Source organism: Phoenix dactylifera, chromosome 12 (genome assembly GCF_051530095.1).
Source record: "Phoenix dactylifera cultivar Ajwa chromosome 12, Ajwa_hap1_PhDact_Kaust_v1.1, whole genome shotgun sequence".
Classification (NCBI taxonomy): Eukaryota; Viridiplantae; Streptophyta; class Magnoliopsida; order Arecales; family Arecaceae; genus Phoenix; species Phoenix dactylifera.
This window is the reverse complement of record NC_143201.1, coordinates 5,843,380-5,858,349: the sequence shown is the minus strand read 5'-3', so window position 1 is coordinate 5,858,349 and position 14,970 is coordinate 5,843,380. Positions and strand designations below refer to the sequence as shown.

General features: G+C 38.4%; 1 protein-coding gene across 2 annotated transcripts in view; it reads right to left on the bottom strand.

The window, feature by feature from the left end:
• SEC8 (subunit of exocyst complex 8) overlaps nucleotides 1–14,970 on the bottom strand; it is a 63,492-nt gene that overhangs the window by 18,129 nt on the left and 30,393 nt on the right. For both annotated transcript variants that reach the window (XM_039115888.3, XM_088708667.2), the window contains 6 exons: nucleotides 12,539–12,606; nucleotides 7,498–7,616; nucleotides 7,357–7,406; nucleotides 1,004–1,104; nucleotides 272–384; nucleotides 83–190 (listed from right to left, as the gene is read on the bottom strand). In XM_039115888.3, the coding sequence (XP_038971816.3) occupies nucleotides 83–190; nucleotides 272–384; nucleotides 1,004–1,104; nucleotides 7,357–7,406; nucleotides 7,498–7,616; nucleotides 12,539–12,606 (559 nt within the window). The remainder of the gene's footprint in view (nucleotides 1–82; nucleotides 191–271; nucleotides 385–1,003; nucleotides 1,105–7,356; nucleotides 7,407–7,497; nucleotides 7,617–12,538; nucleotides 12,607–14,970) is intronic.

The following is a 14,970-nucleotide window of genomic DNA, read 5'->3' as shown; positions in this document are numbered from 1 at the left end:
ATATGGGATGCTCCAACAAAAACATTAGAGATGTTCTTAGGAGGATATATCTTTGTTTCTGGATAACATATATATGATTTACCTCCATGTATGAAGTTCGGCATCTTTCATGGGCACGTTCCAGGAATGTTTGCACATATTCAACAAGTTCCCCTGCATATTTTGGCATTAAACGTGCCCAGCCAAGCACCTGCAGTAATGACATATAAGAAATCAGAGTAAATTTAGAACTTAGCTGATAATCAATTACAAGGACATGATGAGAATGAACCTCTTTTGCTAAGAAATCAGTAGCTAAAAGGCCTTGCAATACAGGACGGCCCCTATCGACTACTGGGCTATACACTGAAGCAGCATGAGCCCGTGGCCTGAATGCTGCTGGACCTGAAAAGAAATTACAAGCACTGAAGTTGAATGGCATAAAACAAAAAAGATATTGAAGACTTCAACTTGTGTGGATTATATTGGATTAGCAAGTGAAAGGCAAAACAAGATGGAATATGCTCCACTTTCTATCAAGTCTTTCACCAAAGTTTGCAATCCAGGTTTGTTATCCTTTTGTCTAAAATCAGCTGATAATATTCACTATTATTTAGTACTAAAATCATTATTGCATGCACGCATGCAGGTATGGACATGAGATCGAGGGAAAGTGGGAAACACATGCATGCCTATATTCCTAGATAGCACAGAAGATGAAACTAGTAAAAAACTGTTGTCTGAGCTAAGTACATGGATGTTATTGCATCAGGAAAGTCAAATAAGCGGGATGCAATGCATTTCCATGAAACAAATTGTCATTAAATTATCAACCTTGTATATGACGGAAGGAGAGAATATTTCATGGAACTACCATTACCATAAAAGAGAAAGGTGTATTAGAAATCATAACAACAGCACATCCAACATACCAAGAAGATAAAGGCACATAGGTTCATTTACAAAGCTATATAAAGTACCATATGTAAGAGCATATCACTAACATAGGTTCATGGACGCTTACTTGATATAGCCTGTTGGACACATTTTCGGTAATCGACAAACATTGCTGGCAAAAAATGATCCTTCAAAAAGTTCTCTACAAATACTAACAGACCATCATTCCTGCAAAATTTAACAAACCACGTGAGACAAAGTAAGATCCACTAAAATCCACAAATATAAATCATCTATCCAATTATAGATCCGAGAAGCTTTGGATTTTATAAAAGCTAATAATGTAGCAATCATTAGAAAAGCAACAATAGGCACCAATGATGATCTGAAAAAGGACTACTTTTATGCTTGAGAAGAAATAAACACGAAAAGCATATCCACCTGACAAAATAAAAGGGACTCTAACTAATCATCAAATGCATGTTTATCTAAATTTAGTGGCATGCTCTAAACGATCGTGAGCAGTAGTGTAACTTCACCCACTCAATCTTTGTTATTTTTTATTTAAGATATGATCTCTTATGACAGAAAACAAATTAACTGCATACGACTTTGTATTAATGTAGCAATATGTAGCAATATCCTCATACAACTTCTCTCCTCAAAAAGCTTAACTGATTCTGTCCTCTGAACCTCAATCAACAAACTTATACATGGATCTACTGCTAGCTATACAAACAACAGTATGATTGTAACACCCAGCCCAGCTAATAAGAAACTAGGCCTAGTCCACTTGATCGGCCCAGTTGTAAGAGTTGGAGTAGGAGATAGAAAAAAAAAAAAAAAGAATAGAACCCTTTTAGCTTGGAGTAGGAGATGGACGCCTCCTCCATCCCAATTTCTTACAAGAATAAGGAAACCTAGCTTCCAACGGATGCTTAAAGATCCCCACACCCCCTTTTGCCTCATCGCCGAAAGATTTTGCTGATCGACACCACTAAACCACCATTGGTTCCTTTCTCCTTCTCCTCTTGCTCATCGAAGATTTCAGTTGAGCGCATGCCGAAGTCTTAGATTCTAAAAGAGATTCTCAAAATTAATTAAATCTATAGTTTGGTTTCGTTCGCAAGGTAGATAATGTAACCATATTTCTAGATTTACCGGCAAATTATAAGATTATTATATTAATAAATTTGAATCATACTATTCACGATGCATGAATTTGATGAACGATATTTTATTACTGAATATGCTTGATTTTGAAATATTATGATGATGCATGGTCAAAAATATTGAACTCCTTTGATTGATTTAAATATCATATGATTTCTAGTATGAGAGACTATGTGGTGTGCATAAAACTTCAATTCAAAGTTTGGATTTATAAATTGATCTAGGGATCTTTTGTCAATGTTGTTGAGATTGCTGGTGAAATCTAGTTTTGCATGAAGAATTTGAATTTTAGAGGCTAACATGATTATCATAGAAAGCTTTCTATAGATGCTAAATACTTTGATGAAAGAAACTCTAGGAGAGATGATTAAGTCGATTTAACTCATGTCTGCTAATTTAATACCTTCTAACTTGGTGGAGCATTGAGAAAATTCTTCCAACTGTTTTTACATATAGGAGTTTGACTTGAAATCGTCTAGTTGAATTGATAAGAGAATAAAGATTTAATTCATGTTTGAATTATAGTAGCCGGCCCATATGATAGTTTTGAATGTGTTAACTGACTCAAAGGTTCATCTAGATGGATGTGCCCGATGCATATTGGGGACGAGATTTAAAAGTTCCTCTTCAATTCAAAATTTATATTTTAGATCTTTGTAGTTCATAATACAAAGTAGTATTTTGACCGAAAGTTATTAGTAAATCCTATGATAGCTAGAAAACCTAGCTTCCAACGGCTATTTAAGTACAGCCAATTTCTTTCTCCTCTTGGCGTCACTACCGATAGGTTTTGCCAATTGCCACCGCTAAACTACAGCCAATTTCTTTCTCCTCTTGGCGTCTAACATCTTTGGCTCACGGTGCTCACCGAAGATTTCAGTTGAGCGCTCGCTGGAGTCTTAGTACCATGCCATGCGGCTCTGGCGTGCACCGACAAACAAAAACCGGTGAGGGAGGGGGGGAGGGAGAAGCAGAGAGGAAAAGAGAGAGGAGTGCTAGAGGGAGAGAGGGAGGGAGGGAGGAAAAGAGGGATAGGGTGGTAGAGAGAGAGGCGGAGGGAGGGCGAGAGAGGGCTTTCGAAGCCCTCCCTCGTCCGCAGCATCGTAATAGGGGCACAGCCAGCCAACTTCACTTAAAAAAATAAAAAAAAAGTGGCCGAAGCCCCTATATTGTTTCAAAATAGAGGCCCTACCCCAATTACAGTGCCGCGGAGGAGAGAGAGCTTCAAAAGCCCTCTCTCCCTCCCTTCGCCTCTCTCTCTCTCTCTGCTACCCTCTCCCTCTCTCTTCCGCTACCCTCTCCCTCCCTCCCTCTCTCTCTCTCTGTCTCTCTTTTCCTCTCTCCTTCTCCCTCTCCATCTCCCTCGCTGGTTTCTCGAATCGAGGGTGGAACCATGCCAGCCTGCTCCCAATACGGCTTAGTATGCCCCGAACCTTTAATATTAAATTTCCTACACGACCTGAGCTAACTTGATTTATGTGAAACAATCCAGCCCAACTAGATACTACCTGACCCAAGCCAAATTTAGCTTAGGGAGTCGGGTCGGGTTCAATTAGAGAAATCCTAACCTAAGGTCTCTTTGGATTGGGTTAAGGTCAAGAGAAGTAGAGTTGGGGATGCTCTAGCATGGGTCAATTTTCAGCCCTAGCTAGTGGGCCTGGGGTGTGCACATGTAGGGTTGGGTCAGTTTGGAGATATACTTGAAAGGCTGAAATAGATCCAATTTAATCAGTTTTTTAAAACCGAAACCGAAATCGAATTGGCCATCTAAAAAAATACTTGAAACCGACTCTTGACATTCGGTTTGATTCGGCTTGGCTTATCGAGTTGATATTATGTGGGCTGGGCAAAATGGGCTGGCTAAGTCTAAACATAAGAATTCCATTTTATATGGAGTTGATGTTCAATAGGTTGGGTTAAATGGGCAGGGACTAAATCTAAACACAAAAATTTCATTTTTAGATATAAGAAAAAATATAAAGAAAATTTTAAAAATTTAAAATAAATATATATATATTGGGTCAGGTTGGTTCGGTTTGAATTGATTTTTTAAGAACTCAAACCGAAACCAAACCAAAATTTTCAGTTCATGCCTTTCTCAAACCGACACCAAACAGAATTTTAAAAAACTGATATAAACCGAACCAAAGGGATCGGTTTGGATTGGGTTTGCGGTCCGGCCCCTTTTTTTTGCACACCCCTAGGATGGTTAGATCAAGGATAGAGAGCCTTAACTTGCAGTAGCATTTCCACTGAAACCATGTATTAGATGTTGATGACCACAAAATTAGGACAATCAGTGAGGTTTTAAATCAAGGTCTATGGAACCATCCCGAATCATCGTGCTTTGGGGCATATCGAATCAAATAGACATGGAACTGGGATAGTTCCTAAAATTGGCTCAAAATAGGTGCAAAATTGGTTTGAACCGAGTGGAACTGGGTTCTACTTGTTTCGGTTCAGTTCTCACCAGTACCTATTGGTTCGGGGCCAAATCGATCCCCTGACATAAAACCCCCAACCCTCCTGTCACTCTCATATGACATGCACTCTTTTCTCTCCTCGATTGCTCGCTTACTTGCTCTCTCTCTCTCTCTTGATCCTCTATCAATCCGCCAATGAAGATTCTTCATCCTTCACCATTAGAGCACCTTCAACCAACCACCCCTTAGATTGAGGTAAGCCTGGCACCTCTTCCCCATCCTCATCCTCCTAGGCCGCTAGTAAGATGCTAGCCTTCACCACATCCACCACCACCATCTCCACCACCCTCTGCTAGCCACCAATAGGAGGCCGGCCTCCCCCCTCCTTGCCCCTCTCTTAAAATCTAGGACAAACCCTAGACTGGTGAATCTACTCTTATCGGTACCCTATTGCATATCACGCATCAAACCATACCAAACCTATACTTGATCGATACCGGTTATGGAACCATTTTTGTGGACCATGTTTTACGTATCATGGGATGGGGGCATCCTAGTTTTGATTTGGAATGAGACACCGCACATGCTGAAATCCAGGATAATGGAATTCCCTCCTAGTACATTTCCTAACTTGTCCTATCCCGATACTTGGGGTGGTGGGAAACCCCGCTATCCTACCAATATTTAAAACCTTGATTGTCAGCTCATAAAGCTTACTGATTCAAGTAGAATCCACCATACAAAATTATGAATTAGAGGATCCTACAAGATGATGCAATCTTGGAAGGTAATGTCTAGCTAGCTCCTTGTGTAGTTGAATACTCATAAAATAACCCTATTATACATTTTATATTGTGTACACAAACATCATATGTTATTATACATAAGAGGTTATGTCGTTATGGCCTACAATAAGTGAATGTAATTGGACATTTTCCTTTAATATTGTTGACCATATATTCCAGTGATTCAACAATTGGTCCTCGAGTGACATGGCATTAGAGCTTCTTGCACTTGAGCTTTGCCATCAACTTTGGAGAAACACAAACAAAATTAGGAGTGGAAATTGGGCAAGTCAACCTGAACCCAACCCTAGCCCAATCTAAAATTGGGTCGGGCTTGGACGTGTCTAGGCATGACCAATGTTGAGTTTGGGGTGGAAATTGTAACTCAATTCAAATTCATGTTGGGTTCGGACTAAGATATCGAGCAACATGACGCAACTCGAACCCATATAAATTATAATATACATATATTAAATGCAACTCCATTTTCCATGATGACATTAGTATCCATTTAATTAGATGAAATTAGGACCCATATTACACTCATGTTACAAACCCTAGTTCATCTTGTTTTATTCGTATAGCATCGGAGCATTTGTAGGCAAGGTTAGCCAAACCATCCCGAACTAGGCGGTTAGGGCCGTATCAAACCAAACCAATCAAAAACTGAAATGGTTCGGATGATCCAGATGGTTTGGCACTTAAAAAAAAAATTCAAGCCCCCTCTCCCCCAAAGTAATCGCCTTGTTCGACCTCCCCTCTTGGATGCCTCCTTGAGCCCCCCCCCAACCCCCAGTGGTCGCCTTGCTCGATCTCCCTCTCGGATGCCTCCTCGCCCAATCCCAACCCTCCATGGTTTCCTCGCTCAATATCTTTCTCGGATGCCACCTCACTTGATCTTTGCTGGAGATTCCCTTTCCCATCCTTCCTTCTCCCTTTCCCGTCCTTTCTCCCCTTCCTCTCTCTAACCCCCTAGGGTTAGGGTTAGGGTTTGGGTTCTCTCTCCCTCCCTCTCTCTCTCTCCACTTCCCTCCCTCCCTCCCTTTCCTTCTTCCTCTCCCCCTCCCTCTCCCTCCCTCCTCCCACTCCCCCTCCCTCTTCCTGTTCAGTACACTACAACACGTCATGGTATGGACTCGTACCATACCATATCGGTAGCCGACCGGTGCAAGTCACAGTACCGGGGTGGCGAACCATGTTTGTAGGTAAACTTGGCTGAACTAATCCACCCAACTTGACCCCACATGACCCAAATTGCACCAACCCAATTTTGTATTTAAGCTCAAAAAATTGAGGTTGGGTTGGTTTAAGTTGAGAAGCCCGAGGTAAAGGTCAAGTTGGGTTGGATTGGATTCTGGGCATAGGTCTCGGGTCTCGAGTTGGGCTTGGGCCATTCTCCAACTCAACCCAACCCAACCCAACCGATTTCCACACCAATCATAGGCTCATGGAGTCATATTAGAGTATTGTTGGACTCTAGGAAGTTCTTATAGCAATCAAGTAAAACTTTTACAATCCATCACTTAGTAGTAATTTTAATTGAATTCCTGCGCAGATATTATATGTAGCATTAACATTAGGTAGAGAATAAAAAATTTGAATGTTGTCACATAGCTGATAAGGTTCTAATAATTATAATGAACAAAACATCTCATACAAAATAAATCAAAGTAGATACCCATGTCATGATGATAAAGTGGAAAGCAGATACTAAAGCCATATGATCCACAGAGTGTTTAATTTGGTGATTATAGCACTTGTTTCTTGGTTCATTTTAAGGTTCGATTAAATAACCGCAAATGTAAGTTCTGTAAAAGAGGATGAAAATTATTAAAAATATTTAATAATAATAAAGAAACTTTTATAGCTGTTTCAGCAAGGCAACTTTGTGTGCATGCATGTGTTAGAGAAGTGGGAGCATAGTACCAGCCTATAAATCATAAGATCAGAGGACAACAGAGAAAACACTCGTTGGACCAAAACCACAAGAATGATTGTGCATAAGAAGATATGACAAGTGGATGCATTAAAACAAACAGCAAATGAGTTATATATTCAAAATGGAGCTGTGGAGCATGGCAATTGAACTTCTAACATACCCAAGTTGTGAATACTTATTCGGCAGCATTGATGCAATTTTGTCAGTAAACTGCAAAGAGCAACAAATCAGCAAATATCAATAAAATTATCTGCAAAATACAATATACAGACATAATAAAAAGCTTATGTACACATGTAACCTGGAGAACTGGGCGATAAACTGATGCTGCTAGATAAATTCCCTGATCAGGAAGAACAGCTGCAGTTCCATATCCTTCTTGTTGCACATTTGAACCCCTCCGCCATCCTTGACCAGCACCTAAAATTTTGAAGAAACTCGACAAATGATTAAGTCATAATAATAAATAAATCAACAGCATAATGAAATTTTAGAAGAATAACAATTCATCTAAACAATAAACTTGACTTTTATTCATCAATTTGAAGTGAACAATTACTTATTTAGATCAGAAATTCAAAAACATGTGGAAATAATAGAATTTCAGAATTAGAGATATTCTGTACAAACCCTATCAGTTATGAGGAACATTTGAACATAATGTGTTTGTTCAATTCTGAGCATTTACATAACTAGGAGTGTGTCACACATTGATAAGGTGTTGGAAGATGGCTCTAACAGACAGTAATTTTTGGATGAACAAGTCTTCACCCTTGGGCAGTTCATAGTAAGAGCACTATTTCTTTTACACCAGAAACATTCACCATTGACTGTTGTCTGATACATCTGGGCCTACCTCCAAGCAGCAGAGTGATGACTCCAGCTGACACGTGGGTGTAATTCATAGTGAATTGTTCCACGGCCAAATTGTTACAGGTTCATATACACATGCATTGTACTTTATTCTTACACTTGAGGGCATTATTATGCAGTCATTATTTCTGTAAACATTTTGAAGTCAAACAAGACAACCCAGCAAGGAACACATCCACTGACTAGGTCCATGTCAAACAGGAACCTGATCAGACAAAATCCTGACCAAGTGTGCAATATTATTTCAAAGCCACTAATATTTACACTAACAAAAGTATTGTTCCCAATATGCCAGAACATGTCTAATGCTTAACTGTCTTCAGTTGTAATGATGTTGGGTAACATCGTCTGGACAAATTATGTCATGCAGATTAAGTTTTCTTATTATTCTGAGAGTTTCCATGCTACATCATGTTTTCCTGGTGATTATGATTTATGATCATAATGGTAATTTTATATGCCAAGGATATCATATTTATGCAACGAAATCACAACAAAGGAGGAAACTTTTATTTTATCCCAAAAAGGAAACTAGTAAATATAAGAAGGCAGTGGAACTGGCTGTCACTTATCTAGACTCTATCATTTTTCTCGAAGTTCAATCTTCTACGATATCAGCATTTTTCCTGTCACATACTTGTGTACAATCTGAGCCATATAACAGGTTTGTTTCAAAAAGTAAAATGCTGACTTAGGGCTTCAGTAGTGTTATTATGTAAATCATGCTTTAAAAGCTTCTGTAATATTTTCAACATGTTTAATCCACATTAAACTCAAAAGGTCAGCATTGTAAAGTTCATTGAATTCTACTAGATCAAGAACACGTAGAGAGCATTATTTGCATAGATAGGTTTAAGTATAAAAACACAAAAATTGATGTAAAGCATTCATACAAGATCCATATACTAATCCCATAAAAATACCTAACAAATTCATCAGTGGACAAATTGTTCTCTAATCGGACTACCAATCATTCTAAACTATCCAATTATGTGTCTACATTGTGATCAATACAAGGATTACCGAACCGGGTCATACTGCCCGGTTCGGGCCAAACCAAGCCAATCCGGTCTCTAATCGGGTCGGTTCGTGCATCGAAAACGGTTCCGGCCCCTACGGAGCTGGAGCTACAGTAATTCCAGCCGCAACAAGAGCGAACCAGACGGAACCGGACAGAAGGGGCCAAAACCACAGTAATTCCAGCTGGAACAAGAGCGAACTAGACAGTTCCATCCGATTCGGTCAGGACTCGATGCGAACCAGTCGGTTTGCACAGAGTCCGGTCAATTTTGCCACCGAAACATCAGAAAACATAAAAAAAAATCAAGAAAATAAAAAAAATCAAATTAGACTTAAATTCATAAAAAAAAGTTCGACAAGAGAGAAAACTTCCAAAAAAATGAAAAATATGGCGTGTGGATGCATGAACCAGGCCAAGAATTGCCGAACCAAGCCATCTGGTCCCGTATCGGTTCGATTCGGTCAGAACCAGTACCGAACCGGACTGGAGGACGATCGGTACGGTACCCGATATCGGTTCGGCAATCCTTGAATCAATATAGTCCAATTGGTTCAAATCAAAGTTCATCGAACTGGTACCGAGACCTGTACCAATCGGCGACCGGTATAGTTTGGTACTGGTTCGGTACCAGTTTGAATCGGACGAAACCGACCAATTCCGTCAATTTTCGGCCGGTTCCGGCCACATCCAATCAGGTTTCGGCCCCTAGGAGGCTGGAACCATTTTTCATTGGAGAACTGATCCAGTTGGAGACCGGGTCGGCTCGGTTCGGGCTAAACCGGGCGGTTTAGCTCAGTTCAGCAATCATTGGTTCAAATACATGCACTTTCTTGACATAAAAATATTCAAGTAGGGCAAAGCCAGGTGGTGGGGTTGTTGCGCCACAAGCTCCCAGAGGTCAGTTGAGATCTCTGACAAGTAATACTCCAAGCCTTTGTTATTGAGAAAATTTTGAAAAATTAATTATCTTTGGCGTAGTAAATAGTTTGAATTGGGCTTAGTTTAGTTATATCAAAATCTCTTGTTGTTAGTCATTTTGTAACAGTTTTCAAGTTAAGTTTTGATCAATGTTTATTTTATTGAATTCAAAATTATATTAAGACCAATCCTAGTAGTTTAATATCATTAGATTTATAAGAATTCAGGTTTTTATTTTAAAAAAAACACACACACACAGAGCTTGACATGGAAGAGAACTGACAATCCATAATCAGCTAGAAATGAGAGCCTATGTGCCATACCATTTTTAGGAATTATTGTCATGGCCTTGTTTGATCCCCAATCATATTAGGAAGTTGACAATGCTTATTTGATTTATTTTGATCCTAATAATAATTTCCTAATAAGATTTCTATTTATCATAGCAACATGAAAACTTATGAAGTGACTGAGATCAAAATTAGCCGAACCGGTACTGAGTCTTGTACTGGTCGATTACCATGTTTGGTATGGGGTGAACTGGGCAGTTCACCTCGCTCGGTTCACCTCAGTTCGACGAACCATAATTCAAGCCTTTTGAGATATTATAAAAGGAGGGCCACCGGTTCAAACAGGTGCGAACCGCTCGATTCTGCTTCGAACTGTCCGATTCAGAGCAGTTCATGCTATTTTCTGAAAAACAACGCCAAATCGTGCCGATTCGGTTTGGAACGGGGTAAACCGGCCAATTCGGTCCAGTTCGGCAAACCATGATTGCAATTATTAGTATACTGAAGTGTTCAAATTGGTATACGACTTGGAAACAAACTTATAGAGCACTCCCAAACCTTGGGACATTTTCTCTTAGAGTTAAAAGTTATTTCCTACTTTCACTTTGAGAGGATGGTGGAGCCCATACATTGGCTTTTAATACCGGTACAACTAGGACATGAGTCCTAGAGAGTCTATAACCATAAAAGTCTATACATAAGTAGTGCTTTTGTCCGGCATCCAAAGTACTTCAGTGTGGGCATCCATGATGTGGAGTTTGATAGCAACGAGGGAAGTCCCGAGACTTGGCAAAAGTGAACAGTATAGAGTCAAGGCTTCTGTTTCTAATAAAATAAATATTTATTAATAATTTAATATCCTAAATTTCTTCTTTCTCTATTCTTATCCTAAATATATATAGTTAATTTTCTGCATATATATTCAGTGTTAAAAAATTCTCTATACTGTAATTTCTGATACAAAACCTGTTTTAATTTTCTGAGAATTTTCTGGTTTTAAAATTTCTGGATGTTAGATCATCTGAAAATTAAATTTCTGTATATTACATTTCAAGAACTAAATTTGCATAAAATAAATTCTCAAAAGTTACATTCCAAAAAAATGAAGTCTGACCTTCTGCAAATTAATTTTCTGAATGCTGCATCCTAGTTTTAAATTTGTGCATATTATATTTGGATATACTAAAATTCTGTAACATAATTTTCTGTAAAATAAAATAAAAAATCTGCAGAAATTTCTGTGTAATAAATAACAGTCCCCTGAATTTCACATACATTTATTTCTAAAACTCAGTTTCTTAAACAGAAATTTCTTAATTTCTATGCAGAAATAACAGAAAAGCAAAATCTGGTTATTAAATTTCTGTAAATTATACTTCTATAACTTAGTTTATGCAGATAAAGAATTCTACATATTAATTTATGTACAATAAAAGTACAGCAAACTAAATTTCTGAATAGTATACTTTGCATCTAATGTATTTTAACTATTTTAACTAATTAAAAATCATGGATAGACTCTAGCAAAAAAAAAAAATCATGGATAGACTCTAGCAAAAAAAAAATCATGGATAGCGAAAACCTTCAAATTAGTTCAGCTTATAAACCGCAAATCACATGCTTTGCTTTGAACTATAAATGATCCAATAAATATTGAAAATCAGTTTTTGGGTTTTATTATCATTCCGATGAATTCTTTGTAGACCAAGAATGGATTTTGTAAATTCTAGCAATTCAACCAGGTTATATTTTGATATGTTGCAATATAATTGCTAGGACATTGAGAGGGTGGCTTTTGTTTACTTTGGATGTTGCTAAGACTGTGCCCTTGGGATTAGGATTGAGATCAAATTGCATTTTTTTGAGGATGTTGGTTGCCATAATTGAAAAGGATAAGTGGTAAGTGGTCATGCACAAGTAGGACTTAATGAAACAAGTTTAGAAAATATAAACAATTCTGGAAGAACAATGTGAATATCTCCTATGTAATAAATTGGCAACTCAGTGAAAAAGCAACCAACATATTGTGCAATAACTCAGCAAAAGTCTAGTGAAACAATAAACAGATTTCGTGAAGAACGAATACTACGAAGACCCAAATACAACAAATACTACTACAAATAAGAATTAATACAACCATGCCTTCAAAAACAGATTGCATTCACTTGAGATTAAATTTTCAGCTACCAATACAAAGAAAAAAATAGCCTCATCCAATCATGAGTAGATTAGATGTATACCTTGGTTAGGCATTGATACAGCTGCATCTGTAAATCGAAAGGCAAAAGAAAGGCCTTCTGATCCATCCCTATAACCAAATAGTAACTATATTGAGATGAACTCGTTGATAAGAATAACTAGCTAACTGTATATAAGGTAATCAAAGATGTATACCATAAGCATGCATAGCGTTTACATGAAATAGGTGTCACATGTGAATGACTTTAAATGAAATATGGTTTGATTTATGTACCACCTAAAATTAGTAAAAATTACTGGTATACTTTAATGTACAAGGATCTAAAATTCAAAAGGACAATGGAGATTGATTATCGACCTTGTGAGTACCAAAAATCATGTTGCTTCAAAAAAAAAAAAATCAACATAATCATCTAGCCCATGGAATGCCGTACCGGCCGGTACGGGCCGGTACGTACCGGTCCGGCCGTGGACCGGTACCGGAACGGATAAAAAACCGGTATTTCCCGGTTTTTTATCCGAACCGGCCGGTACGGGTGCGTACCGGCCGGTTCGGATCCCGTACCGGCCGGTTCCGGCCTCGTACCGGTGCGAACCGGCCGGTTCGCACCGGTGCGATTTTTTTTTTTTTTTAGAACCACAGCGCCGCGCACTGTGGTTTTTGAAACCACCGCGTACCGGCCGGTACGGGACCGGTACCAACCGGTACGTACCGAACCGGACCGGTACCGTACCGGTCCGGCCGGCCACCGGTACGCCGACCGGTACCGGTACGGCGGACCTTCTAGCCTTTTCACAACTACTTGAGTCCGGCTTTATGGATCCTCATTCACCAACTTATCTAAGGCCACCTCTGATGTTATGCCTAGTTTCTTCTTAGCCTTCCTGATAACCTCCATCGATGTTAATTTAGGTATTCCTCTTTTTTTCTTACAACCTACAATACAAACTAAAGTATGTATCATTCCTTATAGGAGCTTCCTCATATCTCTGTTGTACTATCTATGCCATCTCAATCAGTTTTTCATCACTTTGTCCTTAATCTGAGCAACTTTGACAACTATAATATATTCATATACAAAGTAAAGTACCTACCTTTCCTTACAAGAGCTTCCTCAAATCTTCGTTGTACATGTCTACACCATCTCAATCAATTTTTCATCACTTTGCCTTTAACCTGAGCAACTCCAACAACTCTAATATGTGCATTCTATTTCGATCCTTTTTAGTTGTACCACACATTCATCTTAACATTCTTATTTTTGTCACACTCGAACTATTTTCATGTGCTTTCTTTATTGCCCAGCATTCTGAGTCACACAATATTGCAAGCCTTATTGTTGTTTTATAAAATTTTTCCTTAAGTCTCCCATGTATGCGTCTATAACATAATATTCCATATACACCTCTTCAGTTCGTCCAACCAGCTCTAATTCTATTACTGACATCTTCATCAATTCCCCGATTATTTTGTATAATAGATTCTAAATAACAAAATCGATCACTTTGTGGTATCTCTTGTTCATGAAACTTAGTTGATATTACGACTTCATTTCCATTCTTATTAAATTTGCATTCCATATATTGTCTTTGTTCTACTTATTTTTTTAAGTCCTTACTCTTTAAAGTTTTCCTCTGTAATTCCAATTTAGTATTTAATCTAGTTTTCTTTCTGTCAATCAATAACATCATTTGCAAATACTATACACCATGTTACATCTTCCTGAATATTAGATGTGAGTTCATCCATAATAATACAAAATGATATGGGCCTAGTGCTAATTCTTGATGTAAGTCTAATATGACTAGAAAAACACTCGTTGATAGCCCACATGCATGTCCCTGATTATTTCAATATACCATTTATGTACATCCGTCCTTAAAGCTCACCAAATCACTTTTCTTGGCATCTTATCATAATCTTTCGTTAAATCAATAAAGACCATATACAGACTTTTTCCTTTTTCTTTATATTTTTTATCACTTGACCAGGTAAAAAGGCCACCTCCATTGTTGATCTTTTAGGCACATATCTAAATTGGTTATCTGAAACAGTTATTATTTTTCTTAATCTTCGTTCAATTACCATTTCCCATAATTTTATAGAGTGACTCACAAGCTCAATTCCTTGATAATTAGAAAAGTTTCATATATCATCTTTATCCTTATAGACTATGGTTTGCCAAACCGGTCGACTCGGGGCAATCAAACTGGACCAGTCGGCTACTGGCCCACTTTTGATAATATTGGTTTAGTATATATTCGCTCACTCTAGCCCCAGCCCCTCTATGCATTCGTTTTTTCGTTCAATCATGGCTTCACCTATTCCCCTCCTTCGAAACCTTAATGGCCTCCGTCTTCGGCACTCAATGATAACAGCATCACAAACGACAAGTTTCCCTCGGTAAGTCTCTCTCTCCTCTCCTTTCTCTCTCCCTCCTCAACAACGACGGCCTCTCCCTCCCTCTCCCTC